At 42.7% G+C, this 27,400-nt stretch overlaps 2 protein-coding genes across 4 annotated transcripts in view; one reads left to right on the top strand and one right to left on the bottom strand.

Moving 5' to 3' along the window:
* Positions 1–27,400, bottom strand: part of LOC310865222 (protein NLRC3-like) — a gene marked incomplete at both ends in the record, with an annotated part of 239,975 nt that overhangs the window by 157,877 nt on the left and 54,698 nt on the right. The gene's annotated exons all lie outside the window — the stretch shown is intronic.
* Positions 12,409–27,305, top strand: LOC310865326 (endoplasmic reticulum junction formation protein lunapark-B-like). Of its 3 annotated transcripts, none has more exons than XM_083774365.1 (16): positions 12,409–12,527; positions 14,767–14,807; positions 16,475–16,516; positions 17,326–17,376; positions 17,800–17,936; positions 19,208–19,266; positions 19,353–19,393; positions 20,116–20,199; positions 20,997–21,048; positions 21,681–21,794; positions 21,954–22,040; positions 22,876–22,981; positions 23,520–23,590; positions 24,133–24,303; positions 25,628–25,723; positions 26,574–26,814. In XM_083774365.1, the coding sequence occupies exons 2-16, from the start codon at positions 14,781–14,783 to the stop codon at positions 26,798–26,800; spliced, it is 1,365 nt and encodes a 454-aa protein (XP_083630491.1). In that variant the 5' UTR covers positions 12,409–12,527; positions 14,767–14,780; the 3' UTR covers positions 26,801–26,814. The 3 variants fall into 3 exon arrangements, with proteins under 3 accessions (XP_083630491.1, XP_083630490.1, XP_083630492.1); XM_083774364.1 differs by having other exon boundaries at positions 12,410–12,527; positions 21,933–22,040; positions 26,574–27,305; XM_083774366.1 differs by lacking the exon at positions 25,628–25,723 and having other exon boundaries at positions 12,410–12,527; positions 21,933–22,040.

Here is a 27,400-nt window from a genome sequence, read left to right as displayed (position 1 = left end):
ATTCATTTTTATGGGTCATGGATTCCAATTTGATCCAATCAGGCACGGCAACTCATAAAGGATAAATAAGTGCAATTAGAAGTGATGAAACAAAGACATTGGAATTGGAACACTTTAAATATGTTTCCTACAGTGCTGCTGTAGAGATGTTTTCTTTAGTTTTTACATATATCGTACACCCCCTTGAAACTCACTTGTCAAATAATGAGGTATAAATAATGTGGATTTTGTTCCATTTCTATCAACCAGCCTGGCATGACTATAACTGAACATTGAACACACTGGCCATTGCTGTGAATTATCAGTTTGAATGTTTGTTTGTTTTTAATCAATGGAAGGTGTCCATTCTCCTTTTCAAATGTTGTGATGCACAGTTGGCATGAGGACACTTTGGATAAAGCTGCAATCCCTATGTTTTTACATCCCCTACCAATGGAGAGAGACAATCGCAACTCTGGATTTGAACCCAGATCTCCCGCGTGGGATACCAAACATCTACCTATACTGTACCTACTGTACCGCTCATCCAAGATTCTCTCCCTGCTCGGCCCAACCTCTCATCCAAGATTCTCTCCCTGCTCGGCCCAACCTCTCATCCAAGATTCTCTCCCTGCTCGGCCCAACCTCTCATCCAAGATTCTCTCCGCTTGGCTGATAGACCACTTGTAGAACCAATGTGAAGACTTTAGGAGGTTTAGGCACTTCACGCTGCGTTTTGAGCTTGCCGATCTGCTACTTTCGATGCTTTTGTGTGACACTCTACTAGTCTACTATGATAAAGTAGGGTGTTGATTTAAGAAAAAGAAACCACCCCAGTATGGGGAGATCTCTGATCTGGCAGGTTTCCATCCAGGACTGAAAGTTTTGTAATAGTTCGACATTGGAAGTGGAGAGAATGATTCAGTAGCCTAAACCTCTGGTTGTTATAACTCTTGAGAGGATGCAAATGTCACCAAATGGACCCCGAAGGGTGCATTTGGTTACATAATGTATCCTCTCAGAGTTTTCAAGTGCATACATTAACTCTTGAGGATTTAACTGTGTGTAAGTGTAACATAATCTCTAATCTGGTGGGGGTTTTCTTGTGTTGCCACCAGATGACTATAAGTGTTTGTAATTTTAAATCAATTTGGGGCCTAATAAAACCTTACTTTTTGTGTGTGTGTTGTGTGTGTGTGTGTGTGTGTGTGTGTGTGTGTGTGTGTGTGTGTGTGTGTGTGTGTGTGTGTGTGTGTGTGTGTGTGTGTGTGTGTGTGTGTGTGTGTGTGTGTGTGTGTGTGTGAGTGTGAGTGTGTGAGAGAGCGAGAGAGAGACCTCCATCAAGCCGACAAGTCCTGTTTCAGACATCATGGAGCACAGGAACATGGCTCTGGATGTATTTGTTCAGTGTATGTAATGTCATGTGAGTTTGTATAAGAATCACTGGAGTGGAGTGGTTTTTATTTTCATTTATTTTCCTTTGCAGACAGAAATAGGCAAATTGAAAAAGAAATATATATATAATAAAGAGGTAATGGTATTTGCACCTATAACGATCTGAACAATTTTCCCCTCCAATTTCACAGGTACAAACTTTAAACGTGATTTATTAAAATTAATTTCATTTATTTGATGTTTAGTTTAAATTCATTTAAACTTTTTTTTTTTTTTTTTACAAATGTCTTGTCCAATTTCAATGTACAGTTTTCATAATGCCTTACAACAAGTTCCTGTATATAAACTAGAATGGATACTAGCTCAACGTGTAAATAAATCGCAAAGACTGTCTGATGTGTCCCGATGTGTTATTTAACACTTTAAAATCCAGTGAGTACAGCACAGTCTTTGTGCAACTGATTAGTATAATCTTCCCAGTATATTCTATGTACAGGTTCAGGTTCAGGTTTATTTGTCATTTGTATAGATACAGAGTATACATACAATGAAATTTATTTAGCTCAGAGCACTCTCAGTCTTACATACACAGGACATAACAAACATCTATAGTGCAAGAAAAGACAAAAACAGGAAAAGAAAAGTGCAAGTGAAGTGAAGTGCAATACAGTTCTTCAAGGTCAGCTGTTCAGCAGCCTGACTGCCTGGGGGTAAAAACTGTTACTGAGACGGGTGGTACGAGATTTGATGCTCTGCGTTTTTTGGAGGGGAGTAGTTTGAACAGGGTATTTGCGGGGTGGCTGGTGTCTTCCATGATGTTATGACAGACGAGGTAGGTGCAGTCCACGTTTCATAGTGCAAGAAAAGGACAGAAGTATATTAACACAAAAAATGCTGGAAACGTATCCATACGCTTTATTAATATCGAACGCCGTACGCGAAGCGTAACTATACGTTTTATACGTTTTTTTATTGCTTACTGTACATCAACGTCCTATGCTCCAGGACACCGAAGAAAATAATAGCGATCCTCTCCAGGAAGCTCCAATATGTGATCCGGGAGTAAAAAGCCCCTCCCTCCTGAAAAGAGGTCTGTCTGTGGCGAAGACGCTCCCTCCTCCAATGCCTCCATTACACGTATGGGTCTGCACGGCAACGGCATAGACCAACGCAGATGTCAGGGCATCTAAAATGGAGTTACCCATACTCTAGTAGTAGTCTAGTGTCTGTGAATACACTCGATTCCCCCTCCCCTCCTGTTTCTACATGGTTTCTCCCGAGGAATCTTTGTGGGGGGAGTAACTTCTGCCCAGATTGCATTGCAGTTTGAGTTCCCCCCCCACTGGCCCCAGGCCACACTGCGCCTTGCAATCGCCTTGCACCGCTCTCTCATTCTCGGAAAAAGATATAACGCAGTCGTGTCGATTTGCCCTCTGCCAGTATATAAACCAAGAATAATCTTCAACGATCGCCATTTCATAACGTTTTCAACACGCACACGGCACACGCCATGATCAACTAACTGCCTGGCTACGTCTTCAGTCTTCACCAGCCATCGCTATCCGTTGTGTGCATCGCCGTCGCGTCTTCACTTTGTTTGTTTGTGCAAAGAAGCACGATCAGCGATGGAAAAGAGCTTTATATCCACGGCAGATAAGTAATGACGTATTATCGAAGGACCGCCATGATCAACTTACTGCCTACGTCTTCGTCAGCCAATGCAGCCATCATCGCTATCCGTTGTGTGATTGTGGATGTAGGCTATATCCACGGTATCGAGAGAGACGCCCGGCTGTGATATAGGTCTTATCACTGCAATTATAATGAATAAAAAGGCTACAATCACACAACGGATAGCGATGGCTGCATTGGCTGGTGACAACGTAGCCTCGGTCCCAGGCAGTTAGTTGATCATGGCGGTCCCTCGATAATACGTCATTACTTATCTGCCGTGGATATAAAGCTCTTTTCCATCGCTGATCGTGCTTCTTTGCACAAACAAACAAAGTGAAGACGCGATGGCGTTGTCCAACAACGCGGCCACAGTTATTTGATCATCTCTCTCTCCTGTGCTTCTTTCCTCAAACATGTCCAGACATGTCAACCTCAACCACTAAACTCACCGATCCAGTAACGCATCTCACCGTTATACTATCGTTCTGAAGGCAGATATAAAAATAAACATAAATAAATTATTGTCATATACATACTACACACTGAATGAAAGCCCTAATTGTCTACTTTTAGGAGGAAAACAAATACATAATATTGATCCCATGTACAGTTTGTCAGTAGGCTATTGAATGCAGTTGTTCAGGTCCAACTATTATTCACAAAATAAGGCCTATAGCGACATGTACATATTATATACTGTATGAAACAGAAGACCCTCTGCTTTCATAAGAAAAAAACTAATACTGTAATAATAATAAAAATCACACCCCTGTGAAGTGAGCATTTCCTCATGAAGTTATCATAGCGAGTTATAAAGGTTTAAAGTCACAGAGATTGACAGGCAGATATAAACATAAATAAATTATTATCATATACATACTACACACTGAATGAAAGCCCTGAATGTCTACTTTTAGGAGGAAAACAAATATACAAATATATTCAAATATAGTTTGTCAGTAATTGGCTATTGAATGCAGCTTGCGCCCACCAGAGAGGATTTCAGAAAATGCATGGACCAGAAGAACTATTATTCACAAAATAAGGCCTATAGCGACATGTACATACTATATACCGTATGAAACAGAAGACTCTCTGCTTTCATAAGAAAAATACTTCTACTGTAATAATAATGAAAATCACACCCCTGTGAAGTGAGCAGTGCAATGTTGCGCAACATTGCACTGCTTCACAGTCTTCTGTTTCATACGGTATATAGTATGTACATGTCGCTATAGGCCTTATTTTGTGAATAATAGTTCTTCTGGTCCATGCATTTTCTGAAATCCTCTCTGGTGGGCGCAAGCTGCATTCAATAGCCAATTACTGACAAACTATACATGGGACCATGTGTATTTGTTTTCCTCCTAAAAGTAGACATTCAGGGCTTTCATTCAGTGTGTAGTATGTATATGATATTATTTGTGTTCATTTTTATATCTGTCTGTCAATGTCTGTCAACTTCAACCTTCCATATCTCTGCTGTTTTTTCAAAAGAGCAGCGTGCTGCGAAAAGCAGGTGTTAGAAAAAGGTCAATATCTCCAGAATGGAAGATGGTAGAATCATAATTTTTTTTTTAAATTGAAGTGGACTAGTTTGGCTTCCTTTTGATTTATGCGGTGTGATTCTCGCTATAAGAGGCCCCTCGCTGTGGGCCCCGAAAAAGTTCAGAAGTCCCAATGTTAATCGCTCAGCACCACCAAGCCTGAGCAAATAGAAAACTCTAGCAATCAATGTGTTAACAGGCAACGGAAGCACCTTGCTCAATCATGGCCATGCAGTATTGTGTCACAGGGCTGTGACATGGCGTGACAGGGCTGTGACATGGCATGACAGGGATGTCAGGCCCTCTCACAGCACTGTGTGACCGGGATCTCAGCACATGCGTGTGTGGTTCATGGTACTGCTTTAGGTGTTGTGGCAGGCAGCTGGAGTGTGTGGTAAACACAGTCTGGACCAGAGGTAGGAGCAGGTGGGATCTGGGACTCAGAGACTGCAACAGCAACAGATGTAGAGACACAGTGAGATGATCGCCTCATGGCAACATGAGCTGACGTCTGGTCTTGCACTTGCATAGGGATTTCCTCATACTGAAACACAAAGTCAGAATACATACACTGTTATACCTGTTGCAGTGTCTTCCGATTTAGCTGCCCCAGTCCTTCTTTAAATCTGTTGATGAAACCATAACATTGTTTTTATGGTGTGGCAATTTTACTATGCTAAAGAAGATACATTGGATCCATTTCCCAGATGCAGGTTAATTTTCAGAAGGTCATTTGTCAGTACCAAGGGCTCACTTACAGCCAAGTTACTGACCTCAGTAGGGGTGGGGGTCCCAGGTGAAGTGGTTACTGACCTCATCAGGGGTGGGGGTCCCAGGTGAAGTGGTTACTGACCTCATCAGGGGTGGGGGTCCCAGGTGAAGTGGTTATTGACCTCAGTAGGGGTGGGGGTCCCAGGTGAAGTGGTTACTGACCTCATCAGGGGTGGGGGTCCCAGGTGAAGTGGTTACTGACCTCAGTAGGGGTGGGGGTCCCAGGTGAAGTGGTGACAGGTGAAAGTGTGTGGTAAACACAGTCTGGACCAGAGGTAGGAGCAGGTGGGATCTTGGACTCAGAGACTGCAACAGCAACAGATGTAGAGACACAGTGAGATGATCGCCTCATGGCAACATGAGCTGACGTCTGGTCTTGCACTTGCATAGGGATTTCCTCATACTGAAACACAAAGTCAGAATACATACACTGTTATACCTGTTGCAGTGTCTTCCGATTTAGCTGCCCCAGTCCTTCTTTAAATCTGTTGATGAAACCATAACATTGTTTTTATGGTGTGGCAATTTTACTATGCTAAAGAAGATACATTGGATCCATTTCCCAGATGCAGGTTAATTTTCAGAAGGTCATTTGTCAGTACCAAGGGCTCACTTACAGCCAAGTTACTGACCTCAGCAGGGGTGGGGGTCCCAGGTGAAGTGGTGACAGGTGAAAAGTCACTGTCCGGATGGCTGGGTCTGTTGTGACATCGGGCTGATGAAACAGGCAGATATAATGACATCAAAACTAAAGACTTTTTCAACTCAAATCTTTGCTTCTGGAGATCCCTGGAACCAAATATTTTGAGATGGGGGTCTGCGGGCAAATAATGTTGAGGCAACTTGAGGGTCCTTGACAAGTTTGAGCACCACTGATATATTCTGCCCCACATTACAGGACCCCGGCCCACATGATATCTATTTCTTGTGACATTTCATGTTGAAATATTAAAGAAGAGTGCCTCAAATTGCCATTTATTGCTGTACTTTAATATATTTTTATGAGAAATATCTTCATGGAATATATAAAATTTTCGTTTAGTGATGGTTTGACAAAAGTTGGGTTTAGTGTTCTAGGACTTCTGTCATTGGTTAATGGGTAGTACACTCAAATCACATCAATTGTTCATCACAGAAGTTTTACCATAAATGACATTTACAAAATGCTATTAATGTTAGTGTAATTTTGCTCCTATACCACTAAAATGTGGAACGCCCTACCAACACCAACAGCCAATAAGAAATGTGAATCCCTAGACTCCTTCAAAACCGCTCTCAAAGAGCACTTTAAACGGAAGGCTGCAATTCGAAACTGGCCCCTGTAAAAAAGTCCTACATACTGTAGGCCTACATGTTTTTCCCCTTTTTACGTTCTTTAACTGTAGCCTTTATATGATGATTTCCTCTTTTTTTGTTCATAGAAGTGTATATTTGTACGTCTTTAATTCTTCTGATGAATTGAAAATGGAGGACCCTGATGTAAACAAGTCTTAGTGCTTTTTCTGGTTTCATCCTCGTAGCAGTTTTTTTAATTGAATTCTATTCTATTGCATTGACTTTTATTCTGCGCATACATTTTTAAATTTTTCAAAATCATCATGAGTATGATGTAAGAAATGATACAGACCTGCTAGCACAGTGATCAGAATGAGGTTGAGAGCCACAGACACAGCCAGAGACACAAACGGCCAAAACATCAAATCCTTCTGAGTGCCTTGCCTTGCCGTGTTGTTTGGCATTGGCAGCTTGCTAGCTGAAACAAAAACAAACAACAACAAAAACGCAAATGAAATGTCGTTCCAACAAAAGAAATAATGTAACGTTTTAAAAATGCATGTCTGAAAATGTTCAATCATATTCACGTTTATTTGCAGAGCACTGTTCAGGAGATTTGCAATCAATAAATGTTCCCCGAGATTCTTCATACTGTGCTGTATTTATTAATATATATTGATGACGTTTATTGGATTGAACTGAGATTTAGAAATGCAATACTACTTAAAGAAAATAACATGTTTGAAGTTCAAATCTTTCAAAAGTCAGGAAGCTTGTCATGGTTACCAGAGATTAGATGGAAGGTTTCATTTAGAAATGCGGAGTTATTTCGGGCATTTCGGGTGCAGTAGTAAAATCTTGTCTGGTCCAGGGTCACGTTGTGAATGAACAGGAGGTTTCCCTTCTTCACAGAGTACATGTTTCTGAAAGTCTCATTGTAATAAAGAGCCTCCACTGACTTGCTGTTGTATATTCTCAGGATTCTAACAGGGGATTCTCCCAGTAGCTGCATGTACCAGATGATATCCTGTTTATCCAGAGAACAGTTCAGTATGGTGCTTTGTCCTTCTTCCACAGGGAAATTGGTCCATCCCTGAGTGTGGACCGAGGTCATAAAAACTCCAAACAGAAACAACAGCATCTGAACGTGTTTCTCCATGTTGTTGTTCAGCAGAAACCAGATAACAGTGATATCATGTCCAGTCTGTCTGTCTCTACTTAGCTGTCTCTCTCAGCTGTCCTACTGGCTGTGTTCTCCTACACTCCCTCTCTGCTTTCCAACTGTGTCTCTCCTTCACTGTCTCTCTCAGGCGGTCCCACTGTCTCTTCTACCATGTCTCTCTCAGCTGTGCTACTAAGTCTAAATGCTTTAGAGGTATAACAGTGGTCTAACCATCTTCCTCTTCCATCAATCTCGAAGCCAAGTGACTGATGGCACTGCATGACATTAAAGCTGTGTAACTTCCTGTCTGACGTCTTTGTGGTGTCTGTCTAACTGTCACTGATGCTGCTTCCAATTCAGAGTGAAAGCTGAATAAGCAAGAATATATGGAGAAATATTGGCGTTTTAACTAAGTCTATTTTCATGGCATTCAAGGTCAATCGTATTATTGTTGTAATGGTGAGATTATGCATGTTGGTGGTGTATATATATACAGTATGGAACTGGAGCAGTGGTGTAGAGAGCACAGAATGAGCGAGGAGAGGTTGTGGTCACTGCTCATGTCTAGCACAGATAAATTGCAGAAGTGCTACTTGCAACCTAACCACAACTTTATGCAGCTTATGCCGTGCATGTTGAGAGGTAGAAAACTGTCGTTCCCTGATGTCATCGCTAGGGACACATGCATCAATAAGCAGGAACTGGGGATGGTAATAAAGGACCGGGAAGTCTGGCGTGGCATTGTGAATGCCATGATCTCGACCGCGGTCGGAAAATGATGATGATGATCTGTATGTGCATATTGGTGGTAGGTTTGTCAACTGTATGTAGTATGAACATGTATTTAACAATACATGACTCATGTAACATGAGTTATGTCATATTACCAGGTGTTACTTATAATCTGATGCGTACGCTTCGGTCGTAACGTCGTATCACAATAAAGGTTGCATTAAAAGTGAGTTTCAAACTTGCAAGCCCCTTTTCAATATGCTTTTTGGGACTTTCGCACTGGAATATATGATTAAAATATGATCACATAAATTCTGTTGTCATCTTACATGATCATGGTGAAAAGTTGATGTGGCCTCATCATCGGCGACATCATCAGTGACATCATCAGAGCCTATAACCAACCAATGGTCTCATAGATTGTCAGATTAGTCAAACCAACTTGCAAGAGAGGACTCCTGTTTGGAGTCGGGTTTGGGTACACCTTTACTTTATTCATCCAAAGATCCCTTCGCCCTGCCCTTGCTACCAGGTAGAAGGTACATAATAATAACATCACATCTGGATGAGTACGACAGCCTTCGACACCGCGGCAGAGGACGTGGCGAAGACAAATCGTGTCCTTCACTACCGTCTGGAATTTGCAGAGGACATCAACCAGCGCATGAGGATCCCGGACACCCTCAGGGTGCACGATGCAGAGAACACCGAGGCCCTGCTGCCATCACCACAGTGGGCCCTGGCCCACCACCAACACGATGCAGAGAACACCGAGGCCCTGCTGCCATCACCACAGTGGGCCCTGGCCCACCACCAACGTCGCACACCCGCCACCTTCATGCACGTGCCGGAGAGGATCACCATAGCGGGAGAGGACGCTGATGGCTGGGACCTTCCATACTGTCACCACCCCGGAGATCATTTACACCCGATCCACACCTCCTCCCCCCCACCCCTGAAATCGGACGGGATGACGCCCCCGCCTCACGTCCTGACCCTCTGGGAGCAACCTGTAGAGTGCCTGGAGGCTCAGCAGAGGACCACCCCGTCTCCCTCTCCCACCCACCGTGCTAGACAGGAGACCACCCTGTCTCACTGCGGCCACAACGTTAGGCAGGAGGGACAACACTGTCCCTCCAGCTCCCGCGGAGAAGACCAAAGTGCCACTAGTGAGAACGTGGCACTGCAAACCAAAAATGGCCGCCGGGTCATCATCGACACAGCTGAAGCCAGTGAAATCTCTTTGTCACCTTCACTGCCGTCGTCGCCACTACCACCATCATCATCTGCTCCCCCATTCCTTGTGTGTCCACCGCTCTGCTGTCCCGAGGACGCAGACACAAACCTGTACAACACGGCACGGGGTCTTCTGACATACATGCGGTCGACAACGGGCCGGGGCTACCAGCAGGCCTTAGAGCTCCTGAACAAAAGCAGGGCCCACCAGCAGCAGCAGGAGGAGGAGGTTCTGGTTCTGGATGAACTGGACGCCTCCTCACTCAGACAGCAGATGGAGACGATGATGCGCCGCCTGCAGCTGTTGGAGGAAGAGAGCCATGAGCGCTCCAGGCAAGCGCTGGTCCTGTCCGCCGCTACTGTGGCCTTCTGGCTCGTCAAGGCCTGGGTCTGGTTACGGCGCTAGCCGGGTTGGCCGGATTTTAGCGAGTGAAACAAGTGGGCCGATCTTCACAAATCACATTGTCCTCCCAATAAATGGGGCTATTATCAGAGTATCATCCCATAGCTATGGTCCAGTAGGTACCTACTGGCCTACCAGGATCCTCTAGTAGGCCATTATCAGCCACAGAAAAGATGTGCTGTGATTGGCCAGTATAGTCATTTGATTGGCAGTTAGTTGCAACGCTTTCCCCAAAATATGATTTACGATTCTGTGCTTATCGGGACAATTCGGATGGCCTCGAGTCGGCAGAATCGGACTTTGTAACGTTCTGTACGGCTTGCCTTAGCTCGCTCCGCTGTACCTCTCGTAGCTCAAATCCGCGTCTGATGGTGCATGTCCGCCGTGATTTGATCCCAGGAGGTTGGGGCTGAAAGTCTAATGATCAGCGAGGCAGGTGCTGGAATGGGGTTTCGTGCTATATTTCAATGTGACTCCGCCCTGTGACAGCACATGCGTTAACAACCATAGAATGGCTGGTACAGTATGCCAGTAGGGACCTCCTCTCCTCCTCTCTATTCTAGGTATCTGTAAACTATACGCTTTAGAAACAAGCTCCAAAAAAAGCAGCACTGTCATCAGTGTTGGATTCACGTTAATGTGTATTATCAGACCTATAACCACTTAACTTGATATTTCATTCTGTACTTACAGTCTGCCCTTTTCCCCCCTCTACACCACACCTTTCCCAAAAATAGACGAGCTTACGGATCAGCTATTTTTGCCTAAAGTTCTCACAGTACAGAAAAGTATAGGGTCATGTTGTTAATGTTGAAAAAAATTATCCCACAATAGTAACTCTGAGGACTCCATATGGTCAACATGCATTAGACAGCACTGCCATCAGTGTTGTGTAAGTTAAATGTTATGGTGTTTGTTAACAAATGATCTAATAATATACTGGATTCTTGTTCAAGTGTATTTTCGGATCACGGCAGAAAATGCATTACCGGTCGGGATACCAATTTCATCTGGAGCGAGAACTCTCAGACTAGAGGATACAGGATAAACTGCATACATGTGAACTTGGAAGTGATGAAAACAAATTAATACATTTGGGACACTGCTGGGATATGTAAAGGAATGTTACTCTACTACTAGGCCATACCCTCATGTGAGGGTGCCTCCACCAATAATGAGGGTCCAGATGACAACATACAGTATAAGCACATTCCAATGTTTCTAATGCTAAAAAAACAATAAGATAAAATAGATACACGTTTGCCAATAGTGTCAGATATAACTAATTTTCATATATAGCCACCATCTTGGACATAGGCTATGTAAATTAGGTGTCCAGACACACCCAATCATAAAGTATTTCAAAATGTTTCCAATTGTCAAACAACCTGAAATAGACACCAAGTTTACATTTGTGGCAGTCATATTGGATTTTGGCATAGGCCTATTGGATTTGGCCACTATTGGAGACGCGTATCTATTCTACGTCTGAGCATAGACATGCTAACGCCCCACCTGCCTCTGATTGGCCTACCGACAGTCCGACACAGTCTGCCCGTCTTGTTGGACATTGGCGACCCAGAAGGTCGCCGGCTCAGGCCTTAGAGTATGGCTCAGGCGACCTAGATAAATCATTAGATTAGAGAGCATGGCCTGGGCTGCAGCTGGCCCAAATTTGGTGATTTTAGACTGATTTAGAGTGAAACGTTCCTAAAGAGGAAACCTAGCTTTAGTGACTTTGCAGATATAATTATATCATAAAACATACATTAACGTGAGCATTAACCACATATTTTATACCTGCGACGCGTTTTGAGCTTGTAGATCGGCTATTTTTTTAGTACTTTAACTTTTGGTAGGCTACGTATATTTTGCTTTTACAAATGCTCCTGTCATTCGGTGATTGTGGAATAGTTGTCTATAAGGGAGACTATTTTACTTAGTTTTAATATTTAATATTTTTATATTGTCGTATTGTATTTGTATTTGCTATGTTTACTTAAGTATGTTTACTATGTTTACTTTACTTGAGTAAAATATTTGATTGTGGTATAATGGTAGGCCTACTTTTCCATACTTCTTCCACCACTGCTTGAAATGAAAAAGGTTTGAACGAGAATCACGCTTTAGTGCATAGAAGTTATTGTAGAGAACTACAACGAAAAGAATCCTGGGTAAAAACTATGGCAGAGATGACGTCATCGGGTCGCGCCGCGGGTTGACAGAAGAACACAGAACAGACAGAGCCAAACAAAACAAAACAGCAGTGTGTGGATGACAGTTGAACACTTGAAGCAGTGCTGCTGCGGCCGAACAGGCTCGGTGCATCTACAACTCTCACACTGAAAACAAGGCAAGTATAATTTGTAATAATTTGTATTAATGAAGCGTGCACGCTCCTGCTTTTCATTTTAGCTCATGGGTGCTAACTTCCATGTTGGCAGTGGTGGTTTAAAGGCGATTCAGGGGTAAGGGGTCAAATTATTGATAGTCAGCCAGGATCAGGAACCAAATGGACCCTTTTACAGGTCTAACAATAATGGAAACTGAATGAACTCTGAACTGTGTAACTCTGACAGTGTACAAATATGGAACCATAATATGGAGACCTTATGAATACATACATTCTATTACACGTGTACACGCAGTTGATTGATTGATTTTTATTTATATATTTTTTATATTTGGGTACAAAATGTAATCCAGTGAATTGCACACATAAATCATAACAGAATATTGTACTACTACTACTACTACTACTATACTACCACCAAGTACTGTAGTAGCCTAGTACTAGTGCTACTACTACTTAGGGTGACCAGATCCAAACTGTTCACTTGAGGGACATAAGTATAGCTTGTGTGGGTCCGAGTCGGACGGGGGAAAGGATGGGGTTAGCAACTTGCTATTAAATGCCTTGATGTCCTATTCAACCATATAGGCCTAATATTGCCGATCATTTTGTTATTATTAAACCCCTCTGGCCTCTCACAGTACTTTGTCTTAAAATGCTCATTTTGGTCATGGGTGGTATGGCCGACTTGGTACTGTACTAACTGTAGCCTTGGGGATATTTCCAATGTTATTTTAACAGGCTTAAAATATCTTGCAGAAAAAGACAACGAGAGCTTTGCAACAGAAAGCCAAATATTAGGGGAAAACTCTCAGGGCATTTTGAACACTAAATGGTAAATGGTGCATTTATATAGCGCCTTTATCCAAGGAAACCATGCAAGGCACCAACCAGCACATCAGGAGCAATTAGGGGTTCAGTGTCTTGCTCAAGGACACTTCGATACTAACTCTGGGGGAGCCCGGGTTCAAACTGGCAACCTTGTTTGTCCATGTTTGTGATGTCCAGAAATTCATCTGTTACCATTGTGAAGTCATACAACCTTTCCTAATTAGCATAATCGTCATAGATTATGCAAAAACAAGGTGAACATCAGCAAATTGCTGCATGTTTTACTTTTAGTCAACTTTGAAAGCTTCCCACAGACTCTTAAGTGTATGTTTACAACTCCAGGAATTATCATCTTATCAATAAATCATGCAACCTTTTGTCTACGTAATAATTATGTAATGATCACACCAAAACCAGAAATAGCTATATTTCTTTGCTTTAAGTGAATTAATAATCATGATCTTACAGACAGTGTAAGTCTGTTTGCATGTCTAGAAAATATTCTCTTTCCATAACTAGGATATGTGCAACCTCCTTATTAGTGTAATTTGCATATATTATATATATATATATATCGCTGGTGCTTTGGAATGGGGGGGGGGGGGGGGGGGGGGCAGATCAACATATGGAGTGAATTATGTACTGGTCATATATGGAGCGTGTCTTGAGTGTACAGGGTATATATATATATATATATATATATATATGCGCTAATAAAGGAAATAAGGAAAGGTTGCATATCCTAGTTATGAAAAGAGAATATTTTCTAGACATGCAAACAGACTTACACTGTCTGTAAGATGACATTTATTAATTAACTTAAAGCAAAGAAATATAGCTATTTTTGGTTTTGGTGTGATTATTACATCATTATTACATAGACAAAGGGTTGCATGATTTATTCATAGGATGATAATTATTCCTGAAGTTGTAAACATACACTTAGAGTCTGTGATAAGCTTTCACAGTTCACTAAAAGTAAAAACATGCCGCAATTTGCAGATTTTCACCTCGTTTTTGCATAGTTTATGCTAATTCTGCTAATTAGGAAAGGTTGTATGACTTCAAGATGGTAACAGATGAATTTCTGGACATCACAAACATGGACTTAGACTCTTAGATCACCTTTATAAGTTATCTAGAAGCAAAGTTATTGCCATTTCCAATTAATTAGCTAATTATGCTAATTAAACATGCTAAACCTGACCTGAATTGGAGACATGTTTTTTTGGGATTCTGGTAACTCCAAGAATCAAGATATAACTGTCTCCAAAAATTAACATTCCAAAATCACGGAAAGTGATAGGCTCCCCTACTACAAGTTCTTTTTTTAATTTAGAAGACGTTTTTAGAATCGAGAATGGGTTAATGTGTGTATTTTATTGTCCCATTGTTGTGTCTTTTATAGTAAACCAGACAGAGATGGGGGCTGTCATCTCACGATGGAGGGTAAGTGTGTGTGTGTGTGTGTGTGTGTGTGTGTGTGTGTGTGTGTGTGTGTGTGTGTGTGTGTGTGTGTGTGTGTGTGTGTGTGCGTTCGTGCGTCCAGTCGCGCACGCGCGCAAATCTGAATTATCTTTATTGGGTGGCGCAGTGTTAAAGTCCCTGTCCACCTCCACGGAGGTTGAGGATTCGAATCCACAGCGGTGACTTTTAGTCCAGCATACTGGTAGCTCGAAAATATAAAGGAATCGTTCAGTTTGTGATAAAAAGGCATTCCCAAAAGAGGCTAGACTTGGGGTGCACTCACACTAGTATGGGGAAACAGAATGAGGCTAGACAGGGGAGGGGGTACACTACACTCGCCCTGTGGGTTAGAGCTGGGATCGGGCCGACTCGGGCCTGACACCGACAGCTTTGTGTCCGACCCGAAACGAGCCCGACCTTAATTATTAATATATGCGTCCGACCCGGGCCCGACACCCCCCCCCCCTTCATTTTTCTTTGAGGAAGGCACTGACAGCAAGCATGTTATTGTTATAATGTACAGCTTGGCTTGCCTGACTGTTACATTTAGACATCATACCACACTGTGTCTTGTAAATTACCATGAAATGGGACCATTTTATATCTATAGCCTACTACTATGCTGATACTCACGTCGCACTGCACGCGCTCACAACAAACAAACACACACACACACACACACACACACACACACACACACACACACAAACACTCGTGCAGTCTTACCAGCATTGATGATTGATTTGACATGGGATCACATCCACCGTGGGTGAGTTCAACCTAAGCTAACGCCGTCCTCCTCTCTTCAGTGGTTCTTCCAGCTGCGCCCCATATGTAACCTCAGTCCCTACGCTCATTCTGTAGCCCCTGGCCTACAGAATTAGCGTAGGGACTGAGGTTCACATGGGGGTACGTTCGCTGCTGCTTGCAGCGTGTTGCAAGCTTGCAACAACAAGCGGTGCTGATGCTTGCAGCGTGTTGCAAGCTTGCAACAACAAGCGGTGCTGCTGCTTGCAGCGTGTTGCAAGCTTGCAACAACGAGTGGTGCTGATGCTTGCAGTGTGTTGCAAGCTTGCAACAAGTGGTGCTGATGCTTGCAGTCAGTGCACCACCTTAATATATAGGCTACTCTAAGTGCACCATGCGTCCTGGTTAACCAGGAAACACACAGAGAGACGGACTAGTCGGATGGTTTTTATTCATATTTTCACTTTATTTTCTATATATCAACAGCATGCCGGCCCGAACCAAAGCCTGACCACCAATTATGGTAATGAGCCCGACCCGTCGGGTTTTGGTCAGGTATCCCAGCTCTACTGTGGGTGCCTAATACTTCTTATTAGTAGTAGGAAGGGGGGCCAATCAGAGGCAGGCGGGGGGCGGGTCTTTACTGGACCCGGCTGTAGTCTAGAATTAGGCCTGTAATAACATTATTACAGGCCTAATTCTTAATCCTGGAATTAAAAACGTCTGGGTTTTTGAGGCTACTTTTGTTCAAATCAAACGGCACACATGGCCATTACAAAAGTGCCGCGGCACACATGTTGGGAATCCCTGCCCTAGGGGTCCCGGAACCCCTCTTGAAGACCTCTGGAATAATTGTGACAGCAGGTCTAGGACAAAATGTCATTTTTCTTCTTTCCATGCAGACAAAGCCAACCACAGTGGAGCAGCTGGAGGACATAGACAAGGTACGCAAGCACACACACACACGTACACACACACACACACACACGTACGTACACACACACACACACGCACACACACCCCTGGCGGTGAGAGGGGGCATCTGAGACGGGCTAGACTACATGCTGTCATGCGGAGCGGCGCGGCGATAAATCATCATAGCGATATTGATTATTACAATGAATAAGCATAAACACACAGTTCACTTGAACAATGTTGTGGTACATAAGATATTTGAAGACGGATATGCATTTTAGCCCGGTGCAGTGCTGCTACTCAACCTGTGAGCAGGGCTCCGCAGCAGGCTGAACTTAGCCATGGTTGAGGGCATGTCAGCGGGGGACACAGAGAGCTAGATGGCCGGGGCATGGGACTCGAGTGCGAAATTACGATTATGCAACAGTTACCCTAAAAAAAAAACACGTCAACTCAATGTCATTGTAACTAAGATTTTCAGAGCGAAAAACATATTTTTTTGAATGAGTCTTTCACCCAGTATGTAGCTAAATGTGACACCAAAAGAGTAGCATAAGTTGCTATGCTACTACTGCCACCAAGCCCGCATAGAAGACAATGGGGAAAGCTCATTGCCTACCTGACGTCATCATCATGATTAGCATGAAAGATAGCCGTTCTTAAGGGGCATGACACTCCCCCTTTAACTGTTCTTGTCAATCCAAGATGCTGATGCAATCATTTATTTCCAACCTAGGTTCTTATAAATCTGTTGGCATTATTTGAAATGCTCTGGGCCTTGCATTTCTTTCAGACTGTTGCGGTTCAACATAGTATTTTATCCATGTCTTGTCTTTAGGATATCAAATCACTGGAGGAGTTTAGAGCCAAGAATCAACGTCTGTTAAAGGTGATGTTTACAATATTATTATTCAATAACACTTTACTTAAATGTCGGGTCCATAAGGCTTCATAATACTCATTATAAATGATGATAAATTATTATTAGTGTTGGTTATAATGCATTATAAGCTCAGTAGAACAGAACACTATAAAAAGTGCCTTTGCTATAAGTTGTTATGCATAATTGTAAACATTTATAACAACTATGCCGAAGCCTTGTGAGATGAGATAATGCATTATAGACGCTACATTTAAGTAAAGTGTGACTACACTTAAGGACTTGTTTGGTTATTTACTGTACGAGTCAACCACTGTATCCATTAATCTACTGCTGCTAATTGTGTGTGTGTGTGTGTGTGTGTGTGTGTGTGTGTGTGTGTGTGTGTGTGTGTGTGTGTGTGTGTGTGTGCGTGTGCGTTCCTCTCCACAGCTGTGGGTGGGTCGCTTGCTCCTCTACTCGTCAGCATTGTACCTGCTGACGTGTCTGGCCGTCTACTGTCTCTACATGCCCGAGCAATGGAGCCAACGTCTGTTCATGGCCCTGCCGTTCTTCTGCTTCCCCATACTGTGAGTACACCCCCTGCTTAGCCTCATTCTGTTTCCCCTACTAGTGTGAGTGCAGCCCATGTCTAGCCTCATTCTGTTTCCCCTACTAGTGTGAGTGCAGCCCATGTCTAGCCTCATTCTGTTTCCCCTACTAGTGTGAGTGCAGCCCATGTCTAGCCTCATTCTGTTTCCCCTACTAGTGTGAGTGCAGCCCATGTCTAGCCTCATTCTGTTTCCCCTACTAGTGTGAGTGCAGCCCATGTCTAGCCTCATTCTGTTTCCCCTACTAGTGTGAGTGCAGCCCATGTCTAACCTCATTCTGTTTCCCCTACTAGTGTGAGTGCAGCCCATGTCTAGCCTCATTCTGTTTCCCCTACGTGTGTGAGTGCAGCCCATGTCTAACCTCAAAAGTAAAACATGTGTGAGTCGAGAGCCCATTGAACATCATGAACATGGAATGGTGGTCGCGTCAGGAGTGGAACGATACAGGAAGAGAGATGTGAGCATTCTAGAAGATTCTCCAACAAGGAAGTGAACGGGAGGCGAGTTTTAGCGATCACGTGACTTCCTTGTTCCTGGTCTCACAGGGACTTGAATTGTGAATCATAGAGAGTGCCCAGGGTTCCCGCGGGTCCTTAAAAAGTCTTAAATAATTAATTTGTCTTGGAAAAGGAGAGTTTTTAAACAAATCAAGTGCTTCCTTTCTCATGCCTGTGGCGTGAAATGCCCATGCCTGCAGTGCACACAGCACACAGTAAACAAACATGGTGGTGTTGATAGTGTGGTGGAGTTTTCCTTGGGAGGCAATGTTGCTGCAACAGTCTGTAATGATCAGTTGGCTTCATGCAAATGCCGTCCATTTTCTGCCTTTGACTGGGACGTGACTGGGACAGAGTGAGTGACTGAGAGTCATGAAGTCACTATGTAATAAAAACTCAAAGCGGAGAGTCTCTTCATCTGTGATTTACAACAGCTGCTCGTCACAATACATCTCACAATAACTCTCCTCTCCTCTCCCGTACACGTACGCTCTCAGTAACCTCAGTAGTTAATTTAACTCCCACCCCAATTCTGCTGTTAGCAGAATATGTCTTGAGAGTAGTTAATAATACAACTAATACCTCTCTGTCTCTCTCTCTCTCTCTCTCCCCCCCTCTCGGTCTGTCTGTGTCTCTCTCCCCCCTCTCGGTCTGTCTGTGTCTCTCTCCCCCCCCCCCCCCTCGGTCTGTCTGTCTGTCTGTGTGTGTGTCTCTCTCTCTCTCTCTCTCTCTCTCTCTCGCTCCCTCCATCAGGGTGTGGTTTATGAGGAAATTGTTAATCTTCCTCTTCTCAAAACGCACAGAGAGAAACAGTAAGTTTCATATTTAACCGCTGTTTCTCAGTGATACATTTTCTTGAATAGATTCTACATAGTCATGTGTTGACATTGTGTTTCAGATGATAAGCTGGAAGACCTGAAAATCACAAGAAGAAAGATAGTAAGTGCCACATGAAATGTGTATGGCAGGGGTCATCAATATGTCTGTATGCGGACAAATTATTATCTTTATTTTGTTTTTGCATAACATTATAATAGTGTTATCTTATTTTGATGTCATCTCCAGGTTTTCTTCAGAATATGTGTTGGACTCATTTACTATGACAGCTATGTATGGCACATTATGAGACCACTGGTATTAGTGGTTGTCAAACGTTTTATTTTCAAGGACCCCCATAACTCTAGAGTGTATACAAATAGTACATTTGTACACACATGACTCAGAGTTATAGACCTGTAATAGTCATTCAGGGCTAGCTCTTTAACCCATTTTGGGTGAATGGGCGGGAACCCCCGTTGGCGTTTTAAGCATTATGTTATACTTTAGCTATTGAAAAATAGCAGATGTACAAGCTCATAGCGTGGCACTCGGTGCCGCGACTGACATAGGTTTTTCAGAAAACAAAAGAAGAATCTACTAATTGTAGCTAATTGTAATTGTTTTAGTCTTTGCAAAAAAGTTTAATTGAGTTAAACACCACATTTAGGCCTATCAATGGAAGAAGAGAACCTGTCCGTTTTTGCAGTGCAGTGCTGTATTCTTGTCAAAAGACTTTCCTGATGTGTGCATTATTTGTAACTGGAGCTGTCAGTCGTATTAGATCAAAGGATCCTGTCTCGGTCTTCAGTGTGGAACTAAAGTTGTGTGGCGTGTGTTTCCAGCTGGAGGAAGTGATGGAGACGGAGACGTACAAGAATGCCAAGATCATCCTGGAGCGTTTCGACCCTGAAGCCAAGAAAAAAGCTGTGAGTCTTGACTGTGTAGTCCTAAAAAGAGTAGTTCACCCAAAACGGGGTGCATATCTTGGTTAGAGTCTTGCCAACATTATGTGCAGTGTTGTCAAACTAATGCCTGGCTGTTAGCCTGGTAGACCCGGTGCCTTAACTAAGCATTAATCTGATCACAAACAAATGCCCACACTTCACTGCATTAAAATAACATAGGTACACATTGCCATGATATATGTATAAGCCCTATATATACTGTATTTCATTGTACATCAAATAACGGAAAATATATATAGGCTGCACAATCTCATAATGATAGCTTGTAGATTGGCTAAATTCAAATAATGCTATTAAACACATTATACATTTTATACTATTCGTTATTTGTTATTTAAGTTTTTGAATATGCATTTCGCCTCGGCAATGTGGTTGCACACTGGTTCGTTCTTTAGCTGCATTTTGCGGATCCGAAAGCAGTAGGCTATCACTAGCTGTCAGCCTGTCAACAACACACTACTAGAACCCAATAGACAGCTGCGGAGAAAATCTACCCCGGTCCAAAAAAAAAAAGTTATATGGACGCAGTATTCGGAGGCAGTATGCAAAGGTGATTGACATAAAGTGAGGTTGATTATTTGTTTTTATAAGTCCTCCGAAATTCACTATTCGGAGCGAATTTCGGACCAGTGTGCAAACACCTTAATTGGCTTTTTATGTAATCATTGCCCATAACATTTTAGTGTACAAGAAAACATTGTATATAAATATTGTGGTGTCATAATGTAGTTATTTGTGTATTATTTATATATTTTTAGGAAATGGAGGCCACACCGCAGCGTCCTCAGATGACCACTCGTCCAGGACAAGGTACACTAGCAATATAATTCAATAATAATTATTATAAAACACTTCACCCAAAAAATTGAGAGAGAGAGAGAGAGAGAGGACAGTCCCTCGGATTAAATCATGAACATATGAGAATTAAGCCCAACACTTATACACATACGTGACATGGCATAGGCCGCCGCCTATCTGTTTCGGAAGGGTTCACTTCACTCAGCATTCAGCATGCAGTGTAGCTCTCCATTCGAAATGAATGAATCTCTGCATGTTCTCATTTTAGTTTCGATTGTGCCTATACTTCGACTTTGTTGCGCGGCGGCGGTACCGCACACCCAAAATAGCTGCTCTACAAGCTCACAACGTGTCCGCATTGTGAGCTTACACAGTGTGTAGTGTGTGAGCTAGCTAGCTAGCTAACGTTAGCTATGTTTTTTGTCTTTTAACCTGTAGCACTAGCTAGCTATACTTAGGCAAATATTGAAGTTATTAAAAAAGAAGCCTACCCATCATTGCCGTAGGGGAAATACAATAAAATAAAAAATAAAATAAAATAAATTCCTTACCTACTCAGCCCAAAAATGACAGCAACATAGCGCCCCACTACAATTCCACAGCACAACACCATAGTAAATGTCCTTTCTCTCTGGTCTTGACAGAGCTTCGCCACAGAGGGGCGCCAATGAGACCTACACCCATGGGCCCCATTGGTATGCCGATGACCCCTCAGCCTGGAGGAAGACCACCGATGGCACCAGGAGCCACACCTACTGGTAAGAGAGAGAGACACACACACACACACACACACACACACACACACACACACACAGACAAAAGCTTTCAGCTGGGGAGGAGGACTGGGGGCTCAGCATGATGTCAGTGTGATGTCACATGTTTTCTTACGTCTGCAGGTATTCCTCTCTCTGCTCCAGGGGGACCCCCAGAGCGTACTGCTATGTCTTCCTTCAGCCCCCAGGGGGCAGTGCACAGAACTCCCTGCTCTCCTATACCAGGTGTAGGTACGTACGTAGGTGCTGGCTTTGTGTGTGTGTGTGTGTGTGTGTGCGCTCCTACATTCTGTTTTATGTCGCCTTTGTTATGTAAGTGAGATTTACTTTGTATGTCTTCCATATCTCGACTTTATTCACCTCGCCTTTAGGAGTATACAGTATATTCCTTCACAGGAATATATATTTTTAGAGCACCATGTCTATGGACTTTAATGTTTGTTTATTGCATGTGTCCCTGACATAATACTGCTAACAAATGGTATACTTCATATAACTGTTATAATAATAACTAGTGATATTATCGGTAGCATCGGTAGCATATCTATATTGGCCGATATGTCATTAAAAATCGCTATCAAACCGATATCAAAATAATTCTGATAGTTGTTGTCACAGATATTTCACCGATATTGATGCAATAATTACCGTATGTGACCGTTAATGTTTTCTTTTTAAATGCAATGGGTATAATCTATATAATTATATGAATATGATATAAATTCTTTATAATCAACATAAATACATATTTAATACTGTAATATAGCGGTATCGGCCGATGTGAACCTGCATATTATCGGATATCGACCGAAAGGTCGATATGTAAATAAAAAAATGTTAATATCGCCGTGCATCTCTAATGATAACTTCATAATCCTGTTAACAAATAGAATAATAACTTCTAATATTAGTATAATAACTTTGTGTTGGTGTTGTGTTTCGATGAGAGCACATCTACTGTCACAACTGAAATCATAATATTTGGCCTCAACAGTATCTTACCATGCAATATCGCAGGCGCTAACTCCTTATATCCATGTGTGTGTGTGTGTGTGCGTGCTTCCAGGTCTGCACCCCCCAGGTCCTCCTCTATCCAGACCCATCCTCCCTCGGGAGAGGGGAGCTGTGGACAGAGTTATAGAATATCTGGTTGGAGATGGACCGCAGAACAGGTACACTATATCAATCCATATAACAATCAATCAATGGATTCATAGTATCTTTTGTTCAGGCTGGACCTCAAACTCTAGAGTAGACCAGTGTTTTTCCAAACCTTTTTATTTTATTTCCAGAATCCTCGTAAATAACTCTTGCGAGCTCCCTTCCTCGCAAACTCCCAGTAGGCCAAGGAAAAAACCTCTATCCACAGAAAATCTAAAATGTAAATACAATGTCAGAAAATTGCTTTATTTACAATCTGGTCTTTAATCAGAGTGCTTATACAGTAGTTAGTTAATTAAATTCCGAGGAGGACTCATCCATTTGGTTTACTGTCCGGAGCTACACGAAATCAGTGTACCTCATGACGTCATCCCAAAGTATTTGGAAACGGGACTCCTGGGTCTTTTTGTGTCATCCTTTTAGCATGTTTAAAAACAGGTCGGTTGCGTTCGGTTCCTTGCTGGTGCTGGACCAGAGGTAGATATATCCTTTTAGCACAACCTTTGACTGTAGCTGTACTATTATTTATTCCTCTCCTCTCCTCCTCAGATATGCTCTGATATGCCAGCAGTGTTTCTCTCACAATGGAATGGCTCTGAAAGAGGAGTTTGAATATCTAGGTGAGAAACTCACACTCTTGACACCGTCCACACACACACAATGATAGTTTTACAAGCTCACAATGTGTCGCGATGTTGTAGAGCTGCAATCTTTGATATGTTCATTATTTTCTCCCTCTTTTTAAAAGACACCTTAAGACCTGAGGCCGATTTATATTAAAAATGCCTTCTTCCAAATCTTAGCTATTGCTGTCGTGGCAGAAACCTCTGGCACAAAAGCTCGAAACAAGCTCGAAATGCAGTTTGTCATTCTGGTATTTTTGCTGTTTTGGAATCCAAAAATAGAACGCTAAAAGCAACATGTCTTGAAAAGGTAAGATGCAGTATAACGAAAAAGCCTAAAGAGGCTAAACGTGCGTGTGTGTCTGTTCGTTGGTGACGTGGCGATGGAAGGGTTGTGTGTGTGTGTACGTCCCTGCTTCATCTCTCTCTCTCTCTGTGAAGTTGTCCTCGGTCTGAAAAGCGTTGAGGACTCCTGAAGTGGTTCTTTGTACTGTCACAACTTCAACGTCATAACTTGTCATTCTCTCACGGTGTGGCAGCGTTCCGGTGTGCGTACTGTTACCTCCTGAACCCAGCGAGGAAGACGCGCCCCCACGCCCCCGTACTTCCTGAGTTCAACTTTGAGAGGAGGCTGAGGGCGGAGTCACCTTCACCAAGACACGCCCCTCCTTCCGGGGCTGACACAGAGGAGAGTGCGCCCCCGTCTGGAGGTACACACGCACGCATGCACGCGCACACACACACACACACACACACACACACACACACACACACACACACACACACACACACACACACACACACACACACACACACACACACACACACACACACACACACACACACACACACACACACACACGCACACACACGCACACACACATATACACATATACACATACACACACACTCACTCACTCACACACACACATGCACACACACACACACACAGTGGTGGAAATGAACTAAGTACATTTATTACAAAACATACATTAACCACTTGATTTCTCATTTATTTAAATAGTAGATCTACAAGCTCACAATGCGTCGCGAACTCATGATGCAACGCATTGTGAGCTTGTAGATTGGCTATTTTCTATTGGTTTGTATACATTTGAAAACTTGAAACCAGACATTCTGCATAATGAGTACTGTTAGTTTTGGTACATTTTGATGCCAAATTGCCAATACTTTTGCACTTTTACTCAAGTACATTTTTAATTCACGACTTGTAGTAGTATTGCTGCATTGCGGTATTATATATACTTTTACTTAATTAAAGAATACGAGTACTTTTTCCAACATGCACGCGCACGCGCACACGCACCATGCCATTCCATGCAAGTATAGACAAGTTAGGACTTCATGTAATCATAACATCATTATAATCCATCACCATATGTCGCTTGAAGATCTGTTCTCGTCGACACCGTCGCGCGACGGAGTGTAAATTGAGCTTAATCAAGACGAGATGGAGAGGCAGCAGTGCCTTTCACACTCGACACGCAGCGGACTATACGCTGCCATCTCCTTGAGTTCAGTTGGTGTGATGTACAGTATACCCCGTTCAGCCATGACGGCTCAATGTGTTGAGGGAATGGTTCAGCGATGTGACGCGTTTTGAGCTTACAGCGTGAACCCCTTTTGGTGTTAGCATTATGTTATGCTTTAGCTATTGAAAAATAGCAGATCTACAATCTCATAGCGCGCCACCGAGTGGCGCGCTGCGAGCTTGTAGGTCGAGTGTAATGAATATATATTCTCTCAGAGAGAGTGTTTTTAACTCAAATCTTTGCTTCTGGAATAACATATTTTCAGATGGGGGTCGGTGGTCAATTACATATCATTTATGGGGTCCTTGACATGAAATATTGAGCACCAACTGAGAAACATAACACAGAATTAAAAATGTCGACGTCAGGTCTAAATGGGTTAAATATATCTGATGTTCAATGACAGAAACACAATGAATCGTTAATCGTCTATTCGGAAAAACGATGGTTGTTAACGGGACTGCTGGTTCTCTCTCTATAGCCAAGGCTCCTACTCCATGGAGTTCAGTCCACAGTTTCACCAGTACCCAGATCCAGCAGCAGACCCGCCCCCAGAACCAACTTCAACACAACCCAGGTCCCCCCCCATTACCCCCCCCCCCCCCCTCCCTCATTCCCCCGTTTGCATTGTCTTAATTCGCTTTAATCATTCTGGATTGATGATTTGATTCAATCTATGATCTAGAGATTCTAGAACAGGGGTTCTCAAAGTGGGGTCCAGAGACCCCCAGGCCCAGGGGTCCCCCCAAGCAAAATGAATTAATATAGTATCAGTTTGACCACTTTAACCATATTTACATTGGCTTTGAAAATAGACGAGCTACAGGCTCACATGTTGTGAGGTTGTAGATCTGCTATTTATCCAAATTCTTGTACAAGGGTCCCCTGGCACAAATTATTTTTCAGAATCGGGGTCCGCAACCATTCATTTGTGGCTCCATGACATGGAAAAGGTTTGAGAACCACTGATCATAACCCCTAACGGCTCCCCACTGAGAGCTAATCTGAGCAAGACGTATAGCGCAATAACTCTGCATCTTGCTGATTCTGATTGATTGCCCCTTTAAATGTTGCAATGATGGTGGTGTGGCTGGTAAGTCTGATCTACCATCATTTGTAGGGATGCTCGACCATGCAGTTAATTGGTTATTGAATGTTGGCCGAAATGTAAATATCGTGCATCCCTCATTGAAATGCATACAGTACTAACAATAATTCACAGCTTAATTGCTTCTCTCTATTCAATTTAACACTTGCCTGTATCAAGGAAGATAGGCCTACTTAAAAGTAATACTGCAATCTACAACTTATTTTTATTAATACAAATGTATTATATATAAATAATAATAATTATTATTAGTATCTGATTTAATTTGATATATTTCCCTTCCTCCTCGTTTTGTTGTTTCCCGGTTTCACTCCTGTAGATGAGAGAGAGGCGGAGCAGGAAGAGGCAGGGCCTACACAGGAAGTGGACAATGAGAGCCAATCGGATGACACGCAGGGAGCGACAGAGGACAACGTAGAAGAAGTGGAAGAAGAGCTGGTTGCAGAGCGCGAGGAAGAAGAAGAGGTGTTGGAGCACGAGCCAGCTCAGAGCGCCCCTTCAGGCCAGGAGGGTGAACTGCAGCCACCTCTTTCACAGGCAGAATAGATTGACATTGGTTTCTCAAAGTGAGGTCCGGGGACGGTTCCATTTGGTTCCATCTGTACACTTTGATTCATTAATTGATTAGAAAAGGTGACTGAATGATTGTAGTTTAAGAACAGGAGACTCTATCTGTGTCTCTGAATAGACTAGTTGGCTGCTATGTTATTGTAGGTATGTTAAGTTAAATTGTTTTGCTGTTATGTTATTGTAGGTAAGTTACGTTAAATTGTTTTAAGTTTGTTTAAGTATTTAATTAGTATGACTTTTTAGTGGAAAAACCTTAGGTCTTTCCCAGGTTATTTCTGCTAATGATTTAGTGTGTTGGAGTGTTTGGTTCACAAGGGGGTTTTGAGACTGAAATGCAATGGATTTCTCTATCGACCAAATGCGTAATGTTTTGGATTTAGCTCGTGTGTACAACAAAACTGTTTCTTCCCAGCCTCAAAACACAAAGGTGGTCTAAAAAACGGTGAAAAACCACTTCAAAATGGCGAGTTGAAAATATGATAACTCTCAACAAGCAGAAAATGCCACACTCCCGTTAACCCATTCTGACCGGGCACCCATTTTGGTGTCGGCATCATGTTATGCTTTAGCTATTGA

The sequence above is a fragment of the Protomyctophum parallelum genome (assembly GCF_964188405.1).
Source record: "Protomyctophum parallelum genome assembly, chromosome: 10".
Lineage (NCBI taxonomy): Eukaryota > Metazoa > Chordata > Actinopteri > Myctophiformes > Myctophidae > Protomyctophum > Protomyctophum parallelum.
This window is presented reverse-complemented; position numbering and strand designations above follow the sequence as displayed.